The sequence below is a fragment of the Miscanthus floridulus genome, chromosome 10 (assembly GCF_019320115.1).
Source record: "Miscanthus floridulus cultivar M001 chromosome 10, ASM1932011v1, whole genome shotgun sequence".
NCBI classification, from domain to species: Eukaryota; Viridiplantae; Streptophyta; class Magnoliopsida; order Poales; family Poaceae; genus Miscanthus; species Miscanthus floridulus.
In genome coordinates this window covers 88,071,585-88,094,494 of record NC_089589.1, presented here as the reverse complement: position 1 = coordinate 88,094,494, position 22,910 = coordinate 88,071,585, and the positions used below count along the sequence as shown (strand labels likewise).

The window sequence follows — 22,910 nt, the reverse complement described above, 5'->3', positions numbered from 1 at the left end:
ACAGACAGCGTGGGAGGAACCACCTCCTCTTCGAACAGCTTGGCCAGCGCCACGCCGGGGCCCTCAGCCGCCTCCATCAGCTTCGTGACCTCCTCATCGTCCTCCTCGTCATCCTTAGCCAAGACATAGCCGTCACTAATGGCCTCAAGGTCGACGCCGGTGTAGTGCGAGGAGACGACGGCCAGGGCGCGCTTGACACCCATGTGCAGCACTCCCCAGAGTCGCTCACGCACTTGGCCGCCCAACGCAGTTAGGTGGCTCCTAAGGGAGCTACCCGACTCGACCCCCTCAACCTCCAGGGCCTCGCAGACGGTACGGGCGGTGCTCTGCAGTGCATTGTGCTCCCTGATCTTGGCCTCGAGCACCGCCTGTACTGCGACAGAGGCCTCAGCTGCCCAAGAGACCTCCTTCTCCAACCCTGCGCCAAAACAAGCAGGACGGGGTTAAGCGCGAAAGAAAATGAGCCAAACAGGGGCGGAGGCCTACGGGACTCACCCTTGGCTTTCTCTTTCTAGCGCTGGACATCGACCCGAGAGGCCTCAGCCTTCTCCTTCTAGTGCTGAACCTCGACCCGAGAGGCCTCGGCCGCCCTAGAAGCCTCCCTCTCTAGCTCTGCATCACGTCAGGGGGTTAGGGGTCGAACACAAGAAAAACAAATAAAACAAGGGAAATAGGACTCACCCTCGACCTTCCCCTTCCAGACCAAAGCCTCGGTCCGGGAGGCCTCGGCCACCTTGAGGGCCTCCGCCAGGGCGCCTTTCGTCAGCAGGTGCGCGCCCTGCTCCGCCCCTAGCTGCCCAGCGAGGGCCTTGGTAGAGGCCATTGCTTCTTCAGCCCGGGACCTAAAGGTGTCCTGATCGCCGGCCACCCGGGTCAGCTCCTCCTCCAACTCCTTGATCCGCACCACCAAAGGGCTGGCCTGCTCCCGAGCCATGGCCGCCTTGGCCTTCATATCAGCACAGCGAAGGCGGAGGTCCTCCACCTCCGCGCTCCACGCTGATAGAAGCTCATTGGCATTGGCGAGCAGGTCCTTCTACTGTCGAAGCTGGTCCCAGACATCCCTCTCCCGCTGGAGGAACAAAGACTTCCCAAGGGACCGGGCCTCAAGCTCCTGAAAGGTAGAACGGACGTCAAGCGCTGCGAGAAAACTCGGGAAAAAGACGACACCGCACGAGAAAAGAAGGCGCGTACCTAGGCGACCCTGGGCAGATCATCAGCCACGACGGACAGCGCTATCCACAGCGACCGCTCTGCCAGACGGTGGTATTGCTTGAAGGTGTCCCAACGCCCCCCTTGGCCACGTCCTCGAGGGCGAACAGAGGCTCCCCCTCAGGGTCATCCTGGCTCCGCCACAAGACATGCGGGTGATCCCACCCGCGGGGCTTGGGTTGTACCCGCACGAGGGCCGAGCTTCCCTCACCAGAGGTCAGAGCTGGCTACTCCACGGTGCTGGCCGCCTCGGCATCTGCCACCTCCTTCCCCTGGGAAGTATAGTCGGAGGAGATCGAATGGACCTCCACTTCCCGGGCGCTCTCCTGCAACGGCGGCGGGCCTTGGACCGGAGGCGGTATTGAGGCTTGCCCCACCTCCGTCTCCACTTCCTAGGCCGCTGGCTTTGCCGCGCTCATGCTAGCCCCTGCCACCCCGGCCTCGATGGTCTCGGGGGCTCCGGTCCCCGCCACTTTGGCCTCGGTGGTCCTAGGCGCCCCGGCCTCCATCGCCTCGGCCTCAGAAGTCTGGGGGGCCTCGACCTCGCCCTCAGTGGCCTCGGCAACTGAGGGCGCCTTGGCCCCATCTAACTCGTGGGCCTCGGCCCTACGGGGTGTAGGGTCCTCCTCCCCCGCTTGCCGCATGGCCGCCTCTGTAGCCTCTCCCTGGGCGACCGGCTCCTTCTGGTCGGTCCTCGCCGTCGCCGCGCCACGTTGTATGGTGGCTTGCGCCTCCACCACCCATTGGGCGGTGGAGCTGGTGCTCACCTTGAGCGCCTTACGCGTCGCCAAGGTGGGCACTTCCGCCTAATGCTTCCGACTGAAAGTAAAACTCTGACAAGGTCAGCGTACGACCAAGGAACGAATGCGAAACGCTGCCAACTCCGTAGAAAAAACACTCACCTCGAATAGGGACACAACCGCTTTGGCACTGTATCCCTCCTCTGCAATGGCAGTGGCGGTGGCACGGCCTCTGTGTCCGCCAGTGTCGGCTGGCCCTCGCCAGACTCCGACGCCCCCTCGACCCTCTGCGGGGGCAATTGCGTCGCCCCACCGCCGCCTGCTCCACCTCTGCCATCGAGCCCATTGGGCTAACGGCGCGCTTCCCTAATGCCCATGCCTCGGGCGTGTCGGCCTCGGCCTCGGGGCAGGCGATCACCAGCCCCGAGGCTCCCTCCCCTCCTCCTCCTAGGAACGCTGGGCCGCTCGTCGACGCCCTGACGTCAGGGAGATGGTCCAGGGGACCCCGCCCCACTTCGCTCTCATCATCTTCGCCCGAAGAGTCCATCGACAGTGACAGCGACGGAGATTCCTCCACCGAGAGACCGTCCTGCCTATGCTGCCGGCGGTGCTTCTCTAGCTCCTCGCGCTCAAGAATCTTCCTCTTGCGCTTTGCCTCCTTAGCATCCTTTTGCTTCTTCTGCGCCTCGGCGTGCGCCCGGTTCACCGCCCGCCGCTCTGCGTCCTCGAGAATGGGCGGCAGGGAGGCTCGCACGTCCCTCATCCCCTGCAGGAACGGCAAACACAAATAAGGGAACAGGAAACGGCGAGGAACAAGGAGGCCTCGGGGGCCGTAGCAGCGCGTGCCTTACCAGAGAGAGGTACCCCCACGATGGGCGCATCATGAACAGGGTCAGACCACCGATCCTTAGCCGCCCCTCCACTGTCTCTCTCACCCGACGTAGAATCTCCTCATCGGAGAGGGCGATGGTGGACATCTGGATGCCCTCGATCAGCTCATCTGGTGACATGTCGAATAGGCGCTGCCGCCGAGCCATCAGCGGCAGCACCCTCCAGCGGTGGAAGGCCACCACGACCACAGTCGTCGTAAGGCTATGGCTGTGCAGCCTCTCCAGCCCCTCCAGGAGCGACTGTAGCTTGGGCTGGTCGACCAGCGGGACACCGTACCTCCACTTCTCTGGCTGGCTCTCCACGATCCACCCGGTGTAGGGGGGAAGTCCGCTGTCGTCATTGCGGAGGTAGAACCAGCCGGCATACCAGCGGCGATTGGATGATGCGAGCTAGGCCGAGATGTAAAGGTGTTGCCGGTCTTGTCGCACTTGGAGAGTGCCGCCACCGGCCCTCATCGCCTTCCTCGCGCCTGTCATGCCCGTCGGCTTAGTGGTATGCCCCGCTCGGAAGAGGTGGAGCCACAGCTCCCAATGGGGGGCAATGCCTAGGTACCCCTCGCAGACGGCGATGGAGTTAGGGTTGAAGTTGTGAAGCTCCACGCCATAGTAGTATGAGAGCGCCCGCATGAACCGGTCCACTGGCAGGCCGAGACCGTGCTCGTGGAAGGACACGAAGCTCATGATGTAGCCATCGCGTGGCCTCGGCTTCGGCTCGCCCCTCGAAGCAATCCACTCTGGCCTGTTGGGGTCGGTAATTGGGCGGAGGAGGCCGTCATTGACAAGCGACTGTAGCGTCTCCACGGTCACGTCAGACGGACCCCAAGGATCCACCTAGAGGATAATAGGGCCGCCAGCCATTGCGCTGTGGAGAATGCGGCTACGGCGGTAAACCTCGCTCTGCCTCTCCCGCTCTCTCTCTCCCTCTCCCTTCTCCCTTCTTCTCTCCGGCGCTCTCTATTCCTAGCAATGGCTCAAGGGCAGCAAAGGCAAATGCAGGCAAGGTAAGGAGGGGAGGGGCGAAGCTAGTTACGTATTTATGTAGGAAGGGGGCAAAATGGACGGGCAACGAAATCGGGGAAGTTTCCCTCAAATCTGATACAGTTAATCCAGATCCAATTTAACCACCCACGCGCCCACCTTTTCCTTATTAATCGCACGCATAGTTATGTCCCATCTGCTGACACCGCGTCGCATTCGACCATAGCAGCGGCAGGCACAATTCCGCCTCCCCGAGAAAACCGCCTCAAAAGGCGCACCTACCATTGTCAGCCGATGGGAGGGGAATATCCCCTACCCGATTCCTTTCAGATGAAGGAACTGGGCACCGAGCCTGTTACGGTCTAGGGGTTCGAAGGCTGGGCCCCCGAGGGTCTCGATAGCCGCCCCAGGACAATAGAGTTAGGGACAACTATGGGCGAGCCCGTACATGGCCGAGGCCCGAGCAAGCGATCGCTTGGGGTGCCCTAAGTCGTGTCCGAGACCGGCAGGGAGGTCTCCGAATGGGATCCCACCGTAGGGAGGCATCGAGCCCCCGGGGCCAATCGAATAGCCCTAGGACCCACTAGAGAAGCCCTCTGGTACTTTTGGAGTGCGTCTCTGGACCGCTAGCCGACCCCTATCAAATGGGGCACAGGCCTCCACTCGGACTTACCCGATAACAGCTCACCAGAAGTGTCATCGCTCGCGCCCACCGAGGGTAGCCTGGCATATTCCATCCCTCCTTCCAAACGAAAAGGATGCGCGAGGGTCGCACAAAAAGCCAGGGAAACTCCTGATCGCCCTCTCGCTCCGTGCAGAGGCTCAAGGGCTCTTCCTGCAACCATACCGAGACCTAGTGACCTAGGCTCGCACTCAAGGGCTCGACAAACAACCCCTCCTTCTGAACGAAAAGGATGTGCGAGGGTCGCACAAAAAGCCAGGGGAACTCCTGATCACCCTCTCGCTCCATGCAGAGGCTTGGGGGCTCTTCCTGCAACCATGCCGAGACCCAGCGACCTAGGCTCGCACTCGAGGGCTCGGCAAACAACCCCTCCTTCTGAACGAAAAGGATGCATGAAGGTCACACAAAAAGCCAGGAGAACTGTAGATCGCCCTCTCGCTCCATGTAGAGGCTCGGGGGCTCTTCCTACAACCATGCCGAGACCCAGCGACCCAGGCTCGCACTCGAGGGCCCGACAAACAATCCCTCCTTCTGAACGAAAAGGATGCGCGAGGGTCATACAAAAAGTCAGGGGAACTCCTGACCGCCCTCTCGCTTCGTGCGAAGGCTCAGGGGCTCTCCCTGCAACCAGGATGAAGACAAGCAACCCAAGCTCGCACTCGGAGGCTCGAAAAAATGCGATAAAGGGCACCGAGCCTGTTACGGTCCAGGGGTTCGAAGGCTGGGCCCCTAAAGGTTTTGACAGCCGCCCCAAGACAAACAAAGTCAGGGATGACTATGGGCGAGCCTGTACATGGCCAAGGCCTAAGCAAGCAAATGCTTGGGATGCCCTAAGTCGTGTCCGAGACCGGCAGGGAAGTCTCTGAATGGGATCCCACCACAGGGAGGTGCCGAGCCCCTGGGGCCCATCGAACGTCCCTAGGACCCACTAGAGAAGCCCTCTGGTACTTTTGGAGTGTGTCTTTGGACCACTAGCCGACCCTTATCGAATGGGGCACGGGCCTCCACTCAGACTTACCCGATAACAGCTCACTGGAGGTGTCACTGCTCACGCCCTCCGAGGGTAGCCTGGCATCCTCCACCCCTCCTTCCGAATGAAAAGGATGCATGAGGGTCGCACAAAAAAGATAGGGAAACTCCTGATCGCCCTCTTGCTCCACGCAGAGGCTCGGGGGACCTTCCTGCAACCAAGCCGAAGACCCAGCGACCAGAACTCGCACTCATGGGCTCGGCAAACACAATGAAACCCCTCACACGATGTGAGAAAAGCCCCTGAAGGAATAAATCCACTCCTCTAGGGCCTCGGGGGCTACACCCGGTGGGTGCGCTCGCGCGCACCCACCGAGGCCTCGAGTACGAAACACCATCCCACCAGGAGCTACCGCGAGCCGAGTCTCGTCAAAACCTCAGGGAGAGCACTCACACTCTCCCTGAGGCTCGAGGGCTACTGTCGGGTACCATAAAAAGGGGTCCCCTAAGCGAAAACTAAAAAAATCGCTCAGACCCTGTCAAAATCAAAGCCAAGAGACAACTGTTGGCTAACTCCCGGCCTTGTCTGAGGCTACCGACTCTCCGCCTCGCTCGAGGCCTCACACGAAAGGCCTCAGACGGCCTACCAATTCTCTGCCTCGCTCGAGGCCTCACACGAAAGGCCTCGGACAGGCTATCGATTCTCTGCCTCGCTCGAGGCCTCGCACGAAAGGCCTCGGACAGGCTACCGATTCTCCGCCTCGCTCGAGGCCTCGCACGAAAGGCCTCGGACAGGCTACCAATTCTCCGTCTCGCTCAAGGCCTCACACGTAAGGCCTCGGATGAGTAACCGATTCTCCGTCTCGCTCGAGGCTGGCTCGGCGAACAGCCCCGCCGCCTCTGCCTCGATCGATTTCCCTGACAGAACATCACGTCCAACTAACATGACCAACCACTCCTGCGGTGTTAGCCGGACGACGGCTCGACACAGCGGAGTGACCAACAAGATGGGAGTCGCATCAACACCATGCCGTCCGAGACTATAGAAATCCATGCAGGCCCGGCATGGCCCGGTGGCCAGCGGGCCCGTGCCGGCATGGCCCGATGGACCAGGCCATGTCTGGGCCACCACCCTAGCCCGTGGCATGGCCTGGGCACGACACGGTGGTGCAGGCCGGCACAGTGATGGCCCGGTGCCCCATTTGGCCTAGCAGCCCACGAAGGCCGACAACGGCAAATATAAGCGTAGCGGAGGAGGCCAGGAGCCCTGCCCGGCTGCCCCCAATCCCTCATTCCCTCCCGGCCTCCCCAATCCCTAACCCTAATCCTCATTCTCTCTCGCTTGCTCGCTCGCTCTCGCTCTACTCTAGATCTCGATCCACCGCCGCCACCGCCATCGGCCCCATCCTCGGCTCCGGTGACCTCGCCGGTGCTCCTCCACTCCACCTCGCTAACCCCATCATTCGCCGCTGCGCAGCCGTCTCTCTCTCTCTCGCTCACTCCACCTCACTCTCGCTTTGCTCTAGATCTCGATCCACCACCGCCACTGCCATCGGCCCCATCCTTGGCTCTGGTGACCTCGCCGGCGCTCCTCCACTCCACCTCGCTAACCCCGTCCGGCTGTCCCCGTCTCCTCCCTCCTTTCCCTCTCCTCCTGCTCTCAGTGAACCGTGAGCCATGTGAGTTCGTGTTCTTCTTCCCTACCCTACCTCGCCCACCTCGCCATCGATTCTAATCGTTGTCTCCTCCTCCCCACCTTTGGCTCTAGCTTCTTCATCTCTGGAACCGAGCTCCGGAGCGCAGGTTCATCTTGTTCTTCCTGAACCCTAACCCTACTCTTTCTTTGGATCTGCTCGTTAGTTCTTGTTCTCTCTACTCACTCTGTCTCTGTCTTTTTGAGTTGTAGGTTCGTGCCCAACACCGCGTCCTCCTCTGGAGTGGACATGGCCAGGCCACCGAAGCACCCATCGAGGGGCGGTGCTGGAGCTGGATGTTGGGGTCAGGCTTAGGCTAGTGCTGGTGCTGGGCTCGCAACGTAGGGGGTGGATCAGCATCCCCCCTTGTTGATGGCGAGGACCTAGCACCGCACCCGGACGAGGAGCTGGAAATCAAGAATGACAACGACTTGCGTGATGACGCAGTCGGTCTGTTCGGCATCGATCTCAGTGACGGTGACGGCAACCAGCCCATCGATCTCGATGGCGACGATGGTGATGGTGGAGTTGAGGTCTCCACTGACACTCATGGAACCTCTTCCACCTCTAGTAAGAAAGTTTCTGATGTTTGGGATTACTTCCATGAGATTAAGGAGAATAAAATTCGAGTGAGGGCCATCTATAAACGCTGTGGTGCGCGTTACAGTGCTAGGTCTGCTGCTGGCACTGGGCATTTGAGACGGCACATGTTTTCCTGTATGAAAAAACATAAGCATGCTAGTATGGTCTAGTCTAAACTTGCTATGAATCCTGATGGTTTGAAAAATTGGGTGTATGATCCTATGCTTGCTCGCACTGAGTTGTGCCGTTTGATTGCTAGGCTAGACCTTCCTTTAGGGATTGGTGAGACCCAGGCTTGGGAGGATTACATTAAGCGTGCTCATAATCCTCTGTTTCAAAAGGTTTCTAGGCAGACCACCACTAGAGATATGTCTAAACTGTTTGATGAACAACGTGCTATGCTTATGAAATCTTTGTTGCCTGCTGCATCTTCTGTTTCTTTAACATCTGATATATGGTCTGGTAATGCTAAAGAGGATTATATTTCTATTGTTGCTCATTATGTCACCTGCATCAAGGACTGGGAACAAGGTGCAAGAAGGGAACATCATACACCTGAGGACCTAGAACTGGAGGAGGCATTCAACAACCTCTTCCTCGATGAACAAGGCGAAGGCAGCGGCACCGGCAGCGGCAGCGGCGATACTGCTGTTGGTGGTGGATAGAAGAAGAAGAGAAGAGGAGAGGTAGTCACTAAACTGAAACTTCTTTACATTCAAGATTTGAAGTTCATTATGTCTAACAAAGTAACAATCTAACATTGACATTTTGCAGGTACTTTTGGACTGTGAGTTTGTGACATAGTTGAGGCAGTGAGTGAGTCAAGGATCAAGGATGATGGATGGATGAACATGAACTTTTGTAATAGGATAGAAATAGAACTTCTTGCTGATGTGATGTGATCATGTGAACTCACTAAGTCTCACTGTGACTTTGCCACTGATGTTGGCTATTGTAATAGGATAGAACTAAGACTTTGACAATTTAGAGCTGGCTGTACTCTTTTTTCTTTTCTAGGGTTTCTCACAAGGGTGAGTTTTACCTAGAAAGGTTTTTAATGAGGCAGCATTGCACAAACAGCTCATTTTGATATTATGATAATATCTCTCTTATGTCTTATTGTTTGTGAAATGGAATCTGTAAACTGTGAAAGTGAAACACTTAGAAAATTTGATGAAAAAAGAGAGGTTTTTTGGTAGCAGGGCCATGGGTCGGCATGGCCCAGTGAAATTGGCTGTGCTCACCAGGCGGCACGGCACGGAAAAACAGCCCATGGGCCGTGCCTTGGGCCAGAGGCGCGGCACGAGCACGGCAGCGGCACGGCACAGTCGGCACGGTGGCCCGTGCAGGCACGACGCCACGCCGGCATGGCACGGCCCGCTGGGTCACCGGGCCGGGCTGACACGGCCCGATTGCCATCTATATCCGAGACAGGACAGGGCAGGGGTTATCGGTCGCTATGCTCGGCACTGTGCCCACGACTGACGCCCGTACTGCGCTGTGCTACCTAACCCCTGCTCTAGGAACAACGTGGCATGGGGAGTCAAGTCCGGGTCACTATAGCCTCAGAATTAGTGTGTAGGACCAACTGCTCCCTCTGGGCCTCGGCAATCCACTTCAGGGTCTCGGTAGCCTCGGGATTCACGCCCACTGAGCCCCCCATGATAGCTCAGCCTCGGCACCAATTGAACCTCGGCTTTTTACACTACCAGCACACAGCGACCGGCACGTCGTCTGCCATGCCCTACGTCAAGCTATCACTGGAGCTCCCACATCGCACAGGATCGGGTGTGACCGGCGCGTCACTCCAGTGCATCAAGGACAAAAGACCGCTACCATGCCACCACAGTGACAAGCTACAGGGCTCAGAAACGCCACCTCCGCTCATAGGACGTCGTGTAGCAAACACATGTATCACTCCTGTCCCCCCTTCAACTATAAAAGGGAGAGACCGAGGCTGTTTCTAAACACATATAGACGCAGACAGGCATAGACAGACGAGGACATATGAGATAGACGAACACACACACACATTCACTTCCTCGCCGCAAGAGATCAATATCTCAAGCAATTCACACCGCTCCATGCAGAGACCTGGGACTAGCTCCCTCTCTCACCCTACTTGTAACCCCCTACTACAAGCACTTCGGTGCAAGGAATACAAGATCGATCGCTCAGACTGGACGTAGGGCACCTATTGCCTGAACCAGTATAAACCTTGTGTCTCTTTGCATCACCATCCGGGATTAGGGGCACGCAGTACATTTTCACTAGTTGGTTGAGGGCCCGCCGGTCCAAAACACCGACAAGGAGGGAGAAGCCGTGGACCAAAAGGAGTACCACAGCATGATCAGGTCCCTACTGTACCTGACGGTGATGAGACCAGACATCCAGTTTGCGTCTGTCTGTGTGCGCGCTTTCAATCTTTGCTGTGCACATCCCATCGTCAAGCTGTCAAGCGAATCATGAGATACCGTCATTTCACACCTGAGTTTGGTCTTTGGTTTTTGGCCTACTCCTCTCTTTCTCTTTGCGGGTATTCCGATGTGGATTATGCTGGGTGTCGCATTGAGAGAAAGTCCACGTCGAGGACTTGTCAATTTGTTGGATCTTCTCTTGTGTCTTGGTCCTCTCACAAGCAGTCCAGCATTGCCTAATCCACCACTGAAGCTGAATATGTCACTCCCGCTGCTTGCTGCTCCTAGCTGCTTTGGATGATAGCCACCCTGAGAGACTATGGCTTAGAGTTTAGGCGAGTGCCTTTGCTTTGAACCAGCACCAGTGCCATAAGCGTAGCTAAAAACCCCGTTCTCCATTCAAAAACAAAACACATAGAGGTCCGCTTTCACTTCTTGTGAGACCACTATGAGAAAGGGGATATTGATCTGTGCCATATTGACACCCAAAACCAGCTCACAGATATCTTCACCAAACCCCTTGACCAAACCCAGTTTGCTCGTTTGCGGGGGGAGCTTGGGGTTTGTTTCCCTTTTTAGAGGAGAACATTTGTGTTGTATAGTAGTTTTGTTTTCTCTATAGCTTAGCTTCTGTTTTTGTTTTCTGTATCATATTGCATCGCATAGCATCATGTATGATAGATCATATTATGAGCTTTGTGATTATAGTTGTTAGATTGAGAGTATGCTCTATGTGGTATGTTCTATATGTACATAATGGTGCTTGCGGCTTAGGCTCCTTTTGATCATTTGATGCATGTTATGAGCTAAGCTATTTTTAAAATTGTGAACATGATTAACAACTTTGAAACTTGAATTCTGTTCACCGCTGGGATTGGTAACTAGCATGTGTAGGATATGTTGAGATCTCTATTGCTATTATTTATATGCTAGGTTGCTATGTCTCATGCTTTGAGTCATTCACTTGCTTGGACAACTTGGAAATTCTTGTGCTAAAATTTGAAAATCAAGCTAAGTGATGAGAAAAGATCGAGATGGGTCTGTACCGTCCCTTGTCAAGGCATCGAGACTGTTTCCAATTGCACATTTTGATGAATTTGAGCCTTGTAGTAGATGCCAAAACCATTGTCTTAAGCTTCTGATTGTCTATGACATAGGCTTGGCATGGTTGCTATGTTAGGCCTGACGGTACAGATAACCTCTCGCACACACATGTTTTGACTAATTCTTGTGTTAAGCTACGAACTCCGATAAAAAATAAAATTTGATGAAATCACAAGTCTTAGGTTCGTCTTTCATATGATGTGTGACCGCTGCTTGGGGTAGTTCACCTTGTATACATTTGTTAGCACTAGGTTGATTTCCTGTTTATACTTGCTTTGTGCTACTTTCAATGGTGAACCTCCTCTTGAATTGCTTAAAATTGATCAAAAATTGCTTAAATGCCACATTTCGTTACACTTGATCAGTTTGAGCATTTGCTAGCACTTATTCTTGTTGCTACACACACACACATAACAACACCAGTTAAAGCATCTTTTCAATCTGATTGCTATACTCCTGAAGCTTCTGCATTTCTGCATCCCTTGCATTCATAGCATATTTTGAGGGGGAGTGACAATTTTTCAGTGCTTGATTAGTGCATCTGTCAACAAGGGGGAGAGTTTTGAGAAATATCCACAGAGATTTTGTTGAGTGCATGCATTCATTTGGGAGATTGCACTTGTTTAGGGGGAGTTGCACCTTGAGTTGCTTTTGCAAGATGTGTTGAGCCTTTGCCTCTTCTGGAGGGTCTAGCTGTTTTAAGGCGTTTTGAGCTTTGCTAGTGGTGTTGAGCCCGTTGCCTCTTCTTGAGGGCTAGTTGTGATTTACTTGGTTGTGTCGAGCTGTTGCCCATGTCTTTGGGGACCAAGTTTTGTTCATTTCAAATGACCTAGTTTTGGCTTTTGGTCATTTGGGTGAGCTCTTTGTTTTTTCTTCTTCTTCTTTTGTGCTTTCTCTCTGCTGTCATTTGTTGGTGTTAACAATGCACTGATCAAGGGGGAGATTGCGAACACAAGGTTGATATGTGCCCTTGTGGTTCGGATTTGTGATGAGTGATTGTCAACGTGACTTGCGTCTTGGGTTTAGTCGGTGAGCTAACCATGGCGTGAGTTGGGTTGTGGAACATGTCTCTTGGCTTGTGGTGCGTAGGTGTAGAGCTCGAAGGCGGTGATCGGTGGTGAGGTGAAGGTCAAGTAGGGACGTGCCGTGCCGATGGACCGGGAGCGTTGAAGGACGGACGTGAGGCTTGGACTGAGGGACCAAGATGCCGGGTGGCTAGCCACAGTGGCTGACATCTAGGGACATCGACAAGCGCAAGTGTACATGAGAGTGACCATGTTGATCGAGTCAAGACGGTGGTCGAGCGAGGCTCAGGAAGACTTGGCGGCCGACCGAGCGAGAACGGCGGTGACATGCGTCGAGTTGCGGGGGACGCGTATGGAGTACGCTACTCGTGGACGGTTTGGTGGCTTGAGCCTCAAAACCACCGGGTGGATGGTTTTCGGGTTTGGGCCTCAAAACCCGGGCGGAGGTTCTGAGGAGGAATGGATGGCATGTGACGGCATCGAGGACTTCGCGTCGAGGCGAAGCTATCTCATGAAGGGCGCGGTGGTCGTCGGATGAAGACTATCTCGGGTTAGACCATAACGCTCTCGGGTTAAGTGGTTCGACTCAAAATATCTAGGGGCGTGTTTGGGATTGTGTAATAGCCCTGTTAAATAAGGATGAGTGAGCCCCAATCTACCTCACCTCTTGCCACTCTCATTCTTCCACCTCTCTCTAGGTTTTCCCTCTCTAGGTTCTTCTCAAGAGGTCCACCAAGAACTAGTGTCCCGGTGTAATTGAATCTGTGTTTTTGGTTGGGAATGGAGGCCCTAACCTCCTCGTGTCCTCCAGGATTTGATTTGTGAGCTGTTTGTGTGAATCGCGTTTGTGTTCTTCGCGTTCTTATTTTTCCCATTCTTGTTATTGCCTTGTTTCTTCGATTTGAGGTTGTTTTGATTCGTTCCTTTTGCACTGAGATGAACTAGGACATGAGTTGAGTCTTTCCACCAAAGGATTTCATCTAATTCCTCACGAGTTCATTGATCGTGGCGAATCAACTTCTAGGGTTGGAAAACCAGTGTTTTTCGTGTTCATCCAATTTCCCGTTGATTGGCTTCAAATTGGGCGATGATCTGCTAGAGGTGGCTCACCTATTGTCTTTTGACCATATGGTTAAAATTTAGTGGCAATTGGTTTTTTATTTGGCCGCAAATCGAATGGATTTTGTTTGGAGACAATTTTCGGACGATCTGTTCTGTGCTGTTTCGCGACACCCAGACAGTCCGGGCTTTACCCATGGACAGTCCGCCACTCGGGTTTTAGCCTCATCCAGAACCTATTTTTAAACTTCGTTTTTCGTAGATTTGAACTGCAGACAGTCTGCCCCTTGGTCCCGGATTGCCCAGCGTTCATTTTTTTCCGGCGTACAAAATCTGTTCCCTCGGTTTGGTTTTCTGATTTTTGAACTGCGGACTGTCCGAGGTGCTGTAGCAGACAGTCCGCCGTTCCCTGTTTTGTGCCGAGTTCTGTCTTTTGCGTTGGGTTTCTAGCGATCTGGGGAACTTCTCTAGGTTCTCTTGACACCCGGTGGCTCGTGTTTTTATAGCTTTTGGTCATGTGCCTTTTGGGGTCGATTTTGGGACAGTGGCCAAAAGTTTCGAAAGAAATTTGAGGCTTCCATTCACCCCTCGTCTGATCACCGTTTCCGGTCCTTCACATTTTCTCAAGAATAGCTTAACGCCGTTTACGGTCCTTCACATTTTCTCAAGAATAGCTGAACAAAAGCTACTGCCGCTGAATCCATCTCAAGAGAGTTTCACAAGACATTCAGTTTCACTCGGATAAAGTATTATGGGTGTCTCCTAATACATATAAAGTGCAGAATGCAGGTAAAGTGCAGGTTCAGGTCACATATATCACAGATTATTTACAGATAAAAAAGCTGAGTGCCTCCATCATGGCCAGAAACAAGAACATGCCCTAGAAATTCACGGATAAGACCTTAAATTCACACACAATTTAGAACGTGTTGGGTAAGACCTGAAATTCACAGACAATTTAGAACCTGTGCATATCAAAATGACCATAGACCTTATGTTACTGTGCATTTCAGTTTCACATTTTTGTTATGTCTCTGTCTTTCAAGTCATCATAATGCTTCCCATCAGGTGCTACATTACTGAAAGGGGAAATTCACTGTGTGCCATTAAAAAAGATCGCAATGCTCTATGAGTCTCTGGAAAAGTTCAGCGATCTTTAGCGCCACTGCTCCAACTTTTTTATGCCCTCTATGCCACCGCCGTCAGTTTGGGCTCTAATGCCGTCAAACTGCAGGTGTGAAAAGTCAAAAATACCCTTAAGTTTAAATATGTCATTAAATTTTTTTGAGCATTTTAACGACTTCAAATGAAAAAAGTCAAAACTAAAAATTGTAGATCTCGTCGAGATATATAATTTTCATATAAAAATCATCTTCATTTAATTCCGCAAAAAATATGATTTGATATGATTAATATATCTTAGAAAAATCATATCTTTTTTTGCGCAATTAAATAAAAATAATTTTTATATGAAAATTATAGATCTCGACGAGATCTACAACTTTCTAGTTTTGAGTGTTTTCATTTGAAGTCGTTAAGATGCTAAAAAAATTAATGACATATTTAGACTTAAGGGTATTTTTAACTTTTCACACCTGCGGTCCTAGTTATTAGGATCGACCAGAACGACGGTTCGACCGCTAAAAGACCGAACCAGAACTAGACCGGTCCGGTTCACTTAAAAGACCGTCTGTACAGTCGAACCGCTAAAAACCGGTTGAACCGACCGGTTTTTTATGGAACCGGTGAACTGGTCGGTTCCATACGGACCGGACGGTTTCTTGCTGGTCATCTGCGAGCAGCACCGCAGCATGCTGCTGATTGGTTCGTGGGTGGCGCGTGTGCCTGCGGCTGCTGTTGGTAGGCCCCGCCTGTCCCCTGCCTAGCTGTTACCACCGGTGGTGGCTCACGCTTGCACAGTTGGCATGCATGCCGAGCTACGTTTAGGGCCTGTTTGGTTTCTTCCCCTCCTCTTAAAATTCCTGTCACATCGAATGTTTGATACATGCATGGAGTATTAAATATAGACTAATTACGAAACTAATTGCACAACTTGCGACTAATTTGCGAGACGAATCTTTTAAGCCTAATTAGTTCATGATTTGACAAAGTAGTGCTACAGTAAACATGTACTAATGATAGATTAATTAGGCTTAAAAAATTCGTCTCGAAAATTAGCCTCCATCTATGTAATTAGTTTTATAATTAATTTATATTTAATACTCCTTATTAGCCTCTAAACATTTGAGGTGACATAAATTTTAGGAGTGCCTAAAGAACCAAACACCCCCTTAAATTTTGGATGCGCCGATGTCAGTGCCTTTTAAAATTTAAAATTTATATCTTTGTCATACCAACTCCAAATTAGTCAAATAATGTCCGTTTTGATTATCTCAACGAGCTCTTCGCAATAGCGCACTTTATTTTATTATTTAAGATTGTTTTGCAATGATGAATATTTAAATTACTATTCAAGTCCTTTTTGCACTAATTCGTAAGTGCTCCATGTATTATCTTTTTATTTGTTTATATATATATACATTATAAAACAACTCTGGAGCACTAAAACTTGTGGAGCTTGTATGTTTTGAATTTAAGAACATGTTATTCTCTGCATATGTATGAACCTTATGGTTGTACAATTAAATTGTGCTATTTACCATTTATCAATTATTAATCATAGCATATACATATATGCCGGTTCAATGTATTTGTGACCGGTTTGATTTAACCGGTCCAAAACAATTGAACTGGCGGTTCAACCGGTTCTAAACGGTTGGACCAGTGAACCAGTGAATCTATGGCCTCGCCGGTTCGATCTCCGGTCCGGTCCTAATAACTATGCATGCAGTTTGACGGCGTTAGAGCCCAAACTGACGGCAATGACATGGAGGGCACAAAAAAGTTAAAGCAGTGACGCTAAAGACCGTTGAACTTTTCCGGAGGCTCACAGGTCATTACGATCTTTTTTAATGGCACAAAAGGAATTCCTCCTTACTGAGAACCATCAGACTACTGTCTACACTGCTGGACGTCAGAGGCCAAGTCATTTGCAAGGCCTACGTCACCTCTACTTCTATTTCATTAGAAAAAACAACTGACAGAGCAATGCCTTCTGGACTCTATCTCCCATTGAGTTGAGGTCTGAAAAACAGAAACGTCAAGCATGTGCTGCTCAATTTATACACAGAGAGCAAAGGTTCGTGAGCTGCATCTACATGTGACAGGGAAACTCTGTCTGTAGAGACATCCAGCATGTATGAAACAGCTACTTGCACGTATTTGATAGAAAAAAAAAAACCCTACTTGAAGGCATTTGTCTACACTGAAATCAACTACTTGGATGCATCAACTTCTACATCTCTACACATCGAAATCAACTGCTTACCATGGATTTGGGGCTTGTTGGTTTCCCTGTTGAGATGAAAAAATTGGGGGTATGCCCCCCCATCCCGCTCCTTGCGGTGGCCGCGGCGGCACAGGCAAAGTTGGCAGCGCAGGTGAAGACAGTGGAGGCAGCGCAGGTGAGGAAGTCGCCGGAGCAAGTGAGGACGTTGGAGGCGGCGTAGGGAAGGAAATCGGCGGCGGCGGCGATGACAGTGACGAGGAAGTCCAAGGCGGCGGTAGCGCAGGCCTGGACGCCATCTTGCCACTGCGCTGGCTGCCCCCGCGTCCTTTTCCTCCCCTGCCGGAGCCGCGCCGCCCTGTGCTCTCCGCCGGCGCCGGATCTGCTTCCATGGGCGCACCATGAAGAGGAGATGGCTTCTGGCCTTCTGCGCCTCTTTTTGTTGTCGAACAACGATTGGTCAGACTTTCCGGGCCCAGTGCTTGACACCGAAATGGGGAAAATCTGCGAGCTATGTTTATCCATCTCAAGCCAGGTGCCACTGCTGTTGAACAAAAGCAGCAGCACACGGGCAAGAATAGAAAGACATTTGGCTTATGCTGATTTGTTACGAGAGAAAAACATTGTTCGTTAGTTGAAAAGTACTGGTGAAGTTAGTTCAAACGAACAGGCCTCAGTTTCTCAAGAATAGCTGAACAAAAGCTACTGCCGCTGAATCCATCTCAAGAGAGTTTCACAAGACATTCAGTTTCACTCAGGTTACTATGGGTGTCTCCTAATACATACGAAGTGCAGAATGCAGGTAAAGTGCGGGTTCAGGTCACTGATATCACAGATTAGATACAGATAAGAAAGCTTGGTGCCTCCATCATGGATTCATGGCTAGAAACAAGATCATGCCCTAGAAATTCATGGATAAGACCTGAAATTCACACGCAATTTAGAACCTGCTGGGTAAGACCTGAAATTCACACACAATTTAAAACCTGTGCATATCAAAATGACCATAGACCTTATGTTACTGTGCATTTCAGTTTCACATTTTTGCTATGTCTCTATCTTTCAGATTGTCATAATGCTTCCCATCAGGTGCTACATTGCTGAAAACCATCAGACCTTATGTTACTATCTACACTGCTAGATGTCAGAGGCCAAGTCATTTGCAAGACCTACATCACCTCTACTTCTATTTTATTAGGAAAAAAAAGCTGACTTGTCAATGCCTTCTAGAGTCTATCTCCCATTGAGGTCTGAAAAACAGAAACATCAAGCATGTGCTGCTCAATTTCTACACAGAGAGCAAAGGTTCATGAGCTGCATCTGCATGTGACAGGGAAACTCTGTCTGTAGAGACATCCAGCATGTATGAAACAGCTACTTGCAGGCATTTGTCTACACTGAAATCAACTACTTGCATGCATCAATTTCTACATCTCTACACATCGAAATCAACTACTTACCATGGATTTGGGGCTTGTTGGTTTCCATGTTGAGATGGAAAATTTGGGGTATGCCCCCATCCTGCTCCTTGCGGTGGCCGCGGTCAAAGTTGTCGGCGCAGGTGAAGAAAGTGGAGGCAGGGCAGGTGAGGAAGTCGCCGGAGCAAGCGAGGCCGTTGGAGGGAGCGTTGGGAAGGAAATCGGCGGCGGCAGCGACGACAGTGACGAGGAAGTCGAAGGCAGTGACGACGTAAGCCTGGACGCCATCTTGCCGCTGCGCTGGCTGCCCCCGCGTCCGTTTACTCCTTTGCCGGAGTCGCGCCACCCTATGCTCTCCACCGGCGCCGGATCTGCCTCCATGGGCGCACCATGAAGAGGAGATGGCCGGCGCTAGATTTCCACCGGCTTGCTCGGCTCTGCTCCACGGGAGGGGAAAGAGAGAGTCCAAGCAAAAGAATGGCACGAGCAGGCGGGAAGAAGGGGACGGAGGCGCGCCTCTTCATAGCCGGAGCACGGGATCGATGAAACGAAACGAAGCGGCTCTGTGCGGATGTTATCCCGTTTCCAACGACTTGCAAACGACGCTCGCTCATTTCATCCCCATGAAACGGTTTCTCCTCTCTTCATTAATACGGAGCAAAAACTCTATTTTTGTTGATGTGTCATCTTATTTAATATCTATGAAATCCTCGTAGCATCTCTATTGAGACTGGCCTAATAGAAGACCCACTCTGCTTCTGCTGAGTGTCTTGTATATTTTCTCTCTTTTATGGACCCATGAATCATTTTCACGCGTCTCCCCTCCCATGAATCATTTTGTAATGAAGTTTTATTGTCTATGCACGGCATTTCGCTGGTGGGTATGTATATTAAGTCACATACAACCTGCATATAGCTTATTAGTTCGTTTCTTTAAAACTAAGGTGTGACATCACACGTCGAGACATAATACATACACGCACCGGTTTGGGTAACCCACTGTATATGTACTGCCTCTAGTGATCCCAAGACAGCTAGGAATAACCCGTTGGCGTGGTACTGGTAGCACTAGCTTGCCAGCTAGGAGGATCTTCGCAGATACGCCATGACGCCGATCCCAGTGACAAGGGCGGCCCCAGCGGCGACCCCGCTGTACGCCGCCGCCCACGCGTCCCGGCTGGACATGCCCACCGCCATGGCGGCGCCGCTGGAGGAGGCCACCGCTTTCCTACGGCCGGTGGTGCCGGAGTAGTCCAGGAACAGCTTCAGACCCTGCATGCTTGCCATGAATTGATCAGTCGTAGTCGGTAGTTACACACCGTCACCGACGCAAGGGCGGCTCAATTCAAAAGCATGCATGCGTGCCTTCCATCCGGCGAGCCTGGCGTGGTCCACCGCCGCCGCGAGGTCGTCGTCAGACGCCAGCACCACCTTGTCCCGGTCCTCGTCTTCGTACTGCACGCACGCACAAATTGCAGGCTTTGCAACTTATCCATGACTCGCGTATATCATGTACAAACTCGTGTATATATACCAGGATTTGCGGTAGGCGGTCAGGGTCGATGTCAGCGCCGAGCCTTCGAAGGATGCAGGTCACCAGCGGCGTCAAGCTCTGGACCTCTGCAGTGCAGCACAAACCTCAATCACCGTGTCGGAAATGCTACAGTGCAACATCTCACACTGCACAGGTTAAAAGGTTACTCTGATGGAAACGCTGCAACGTTGGTAGTACCATACCACAGCTGAAGCGGTGCATCCGTCCTCGCCTGTCCTGGAGCTTGAAGGAGAAGGACGACGGGAACCCCGCCACGCTGCCGCCCACGGAATCGTGGTGAACATCAGACATCATCTGGGACCTCGACGCCTCGCTGCCGCCGGTTAGTTCAACCAATTAACAGTGTCAGTCAACTACTGTCGTATCAATCAAATGAGAAAGGCCAGCAGACAGTGTATATGAGTTATGCTAGAACCGATCGAAAAGTTCAGAGCTCCTGCAAATAAACAACCTCATCTGGGACTGGGTGTCCGTCTCGTCGTCCAGGGGACCCAAGGCCATGGCGGAGTCCCAGAACCTCTGGATCATGGAGGCTGCCGCGTCGTCGCTCCCCGCACCGTCGCCACCACTGCTCTCCACCTGTCCCATTTTGCGCAATGAGTAGGCGGTAGGCATCTCCCACTACCCAAGTACCCAAATGCACAGTTAGCAACTATTCAGCATACGGATGAACAGAGAGCTTACGATGGAGATCGCGGCATGTGCGATGTCGATGACGTCAATAATTGAAATGATTGAGCCGTCTGCCAGCATGGATGGAATGGAAAAAATGTAATCAGGACTGAGGTTGGTTAATCAGATTCAGTATGTTTCCCTGATCATTCTTTTTCCCCTGAAATGAATGAAAAGGTGCACGTACCTCGGTCCATCACTGGAAGATGCAAGAACTTACGCTCTTGCATGGTTCGTAGGGCGTCCAGTATAGGCATGTCAACCGTGGCACATTCAGGGTCATGAGTCATAACCTGCAGTTTGCATTGCATCATATAAAAGAATGTTCACCTTTGTTAAATTAGCTCAATTATCACTTATCTAGTTGCGCAAACTAGTTCATGCATGAAACTCAGTTGTATTTACATACTTTCTCAACCGGAGTCGCATCCGCAGACAGGTTCTTGGCGATCACACGCATCAAGATATCCCTTGAACTGGCAGAGGCAAGCATTATATATGATGAGGAATTGAACAAGAACCAAAAAGGGTACCAATTTGAGTATAAATTCATAGCAATTCAAGAGAGCAATGCACATGAATTCAAGTATAAATTAAATCCACTGACGTCAGGATGCCTTGAGGCTTGCTCCCTACAGCCACCACAGCTGAACTCGCATGCACTTCCACCATCTTCTTGGTTGCAGAAAGAACCGAATCACCAGGTGACACCATGACGACTCTGTCCACAAGCTCATAGACATGAGGATGTCAATCCATACACTAGTCCATGAATAAATCTAAAGAAAATGTGCTCGAAATGCAAGTCCATGGATCAGAGGAAGGGTTGTTTAATTTAATTAACCAACGTTGAGTCTTCGTTGGCAATGGCAGACAAGCAGGGACTGAACATCTGCTCCTTGAGAGCTTCGACAATGGAGTACTTGTCGTCACCAGCCGCCACGTTGGCGATCGCCGCCTTCCCCTTCTCGGACGCCCTCTCCATCCTGGCAATTGCGTCGTAGAGGCACTTGGCGATGTCCAGCATGGCCACCACCTCGCCGTTATCCACCACCGGCAGGTGCCTGAACTTGCCTAATGCACGAAATCGGTCCATCGACGAGAATGCATGCACAAGAGAAGACATCGATCCACGCTTAGTCATGTCATGTGCACGGTCCTACACTCCGGTGATGGAAAATGGAATTGAACACGTGCCTTGGACCATCTTCTGCAGTGCCTCGACGGCGAGCGTGTCGGAGAGGACGAAGATGGGGTGCCTCGTCATCACCTTCCACACGGGCGTCTCGTCGATCTTGAGCTCGCGCGCGATCACCCTCGTAGCGATGTCCTATATATAAATGGAACCCATGATCTTCGACGGTTTGGAGGAATTACTCAAAAATTTGTGAACAAGGGGGAAGAACAGGGCCAGGAACAACCTTGTCGGTGAGGATGCCGCAGAGCAGCGCGTTGGAGTCCGTGAGCAGCGCGGCGTCGGCCCTGCGCGCGGCCATGCGGCGGCACACCTCCAGCACGGTGGTGCTCTCAGGGACCGTCAGCGCCCGGGACAGCCTCAGCCGCTTCACCGTGCGCTCGCCGCCCATGGTCCTGCATGCCTCGCGTCGGTCAGATATATGATCGCAGACAACACTCGCGCGTGCGTGCATGTTATGTTCAAAGCATGCATGCATGTTACATCGATCGGGACAGCCCGGGCTTGGGGCTGTCGCTCATCACGGCGGCGGCGGCGGGCGCGCGGCGCCCCATGGCGCCGCCGCTCCCCATCGACAGCGTCCGCCGCGGCGGTGACATGCCGCCGACCATTGCTGCGGACGGACGGACGGGACCAATGATCGACTAGACAGGTACGTCGTGCGTGCGCCTAATTGAGGCCTGCCTATCTACGGGGACGTCGGAGGTGGCCCTTGCCTCCCGCGCTTTTTTCCTTGTCCAGGAAAAATGCTGTTTAAAAATTGCACGACGTACTCAGGGTGCTCCTCTCAATTATAACCTGCGGTTAACATGGGAAAGAAAGATGTACATATTTATTGATTGCTTCATATAAAAGTTTGAGTCTACACACATTGTCGATATATCACACTTCCATAATTAAATTTTCAATTATAAAACTGAAAAGAAAATTGTCACTTAACTAGAAATTGCGCCAACGGATGCTAGACCGGCTGGTCAAGTGCTCCGAGTGGCACCCTCGCGGCCTGGGTTTTGATCCCCCACGGGGCCGAATTGCAATGCTAGAGGTAAAAAAAAAACCTCGTCTCCCCGACATTACCCAAAGCACAAGTTTGTGGCACCGGCCTACACATAGGGGTTTTGTGGCACCAGCCCACTCATAGGGTAGCGGCCCCTGTGTGTAGGAAGGGTACGAGATTCGGAGATTTTCTCGAACTGGGTGAAGAGTCCTCTATCTTAATCTGAATGCTTGAGGGGCGCATGCTATCCTCCGCAGTCCGAGATTTTTTTAACTAGAAAATTGCCACGGTGGATCCCTTGTGACTCAGGTCTTGACTACTAGGTCCCACTTATCATCCTTCAGCGCTCTATCCCCTCCTTCTTCTCTAGGTTTGAGC

General features: G+C 52.0%; 2 protein-coding genes across 3 annotated transcripts; both read right to left on the bottom strand.

The window, feature by feature from the left end:
- Positions 1-16,374: 16,374 nt before the first annotated feature.
- On the bottom strand, positions 16,375-18,743 carry LOC136485027 (uncharacterized). 2 transcript variants are annotated; one of them, XR_010766300.1, is made up of 2 exons: positions 18,156-18,743; positions 16,375-17,617 (listed from the first exon to the last, which is right to left on the bottom strand). XR_010766300.1 is itself a non-coding variant. In XM_066481977.1 (2 exons), the coding sequence occupies exons 1-2, from the start codon at positions 18,492-18,494 to the stop codon at positions 16,726-16,728; spliced, it is 744 nt and encodes a 247-aa protein (XP_066338074.1). In that variant the 5' UTR covers positions 18,495-18,743; the 3' UTR covers positions 16,375-16,725. The 2 variants fall into 2 exon arrangements, 1 of the variants encoding a protein (XP_066338074.1); XM_066481977.1 differs by having other exon boundaries at positions 16,375-17,130.
- A 270-nt stretch (positions 18,744-19,013) lies between these two features.
- Positions 19,014-22,150, bottom strand: LOC136485026 (CBS domain-containing protein CBSCBSPB5-like). Its single transcript, XM_066481975.1, has 13 exons — positions 22,019-22,150; positions 21,762-21,930; positions 21,538-21,670; positions 21,189-21,414; positions 20,948-21,061; positions 20,750-20,816; positions 20,528-20,633; positions 20,353-20,411; positions 20,120-20,247; positions 19,851-19,981; positions 19,648-19,733; positions 19,479-19,568; positions 19,014-19,385 (listed from the first exon to the last, which is right to left on the bottom strand). The coding sequence occupies exons 1-13, from the start codon at positions 22,144-22,146 to the stop codon at positions 19,194-19,196; spliced, it is 1,629 nt and encodes a 542-aa protein (XP_066338072.1). The 5' UTR covers positions 22,147-22,150; the 3' UTR covers positions 19,014-19,193.
- Positions 22,151-22,910: the final 760 nt, after the last annotated feature.

What these genes read in the sequence shown, in the direction of transcription:
- LOC136485027 (XM_066481977.1), bottom strand. Translation starts at nt 18,494, where the DNA reads ATGGAGGCAGATCCGGCGCCGGTGGAGAGCATAGGGTGGCGCGACTCC. An exon ending in CAACAAGCCCCAAATCCATG is followed by an intron (nt 17,131 to 18,155) that starts GTAAGTAGTTGA and finishes GACAACAAAAAG; the next exon opens with AGGCGCAGAAGGCCAGAAGC.
- LOC136485026 (XM_066481975.1), bottom strand. Translation starts at nt 22,146, where the DNA reads ATGGTCGGCGGCATGTCACCGCCGCGGCGGACGCTGTCGATGGGGAGC. An exon ending in AAGCCTCAAGGCATCCTGAC is followed by an intron (nt 20,817 to 20,947) that starts GTCAGTGGATTT and finishes TGCCTCTGCCAG; the next exon opens with TTCAAGGGATATCTTGATGC. An exon ending in GATGCACCGCTTCAGCTGTG is followed by an intron (nt 19,734 to 19,850) that starts GTATGGTACTAC and finishes GCTGCACTGCAG; the next exon opens with AGGTCCAGAGCTTGACGCCG.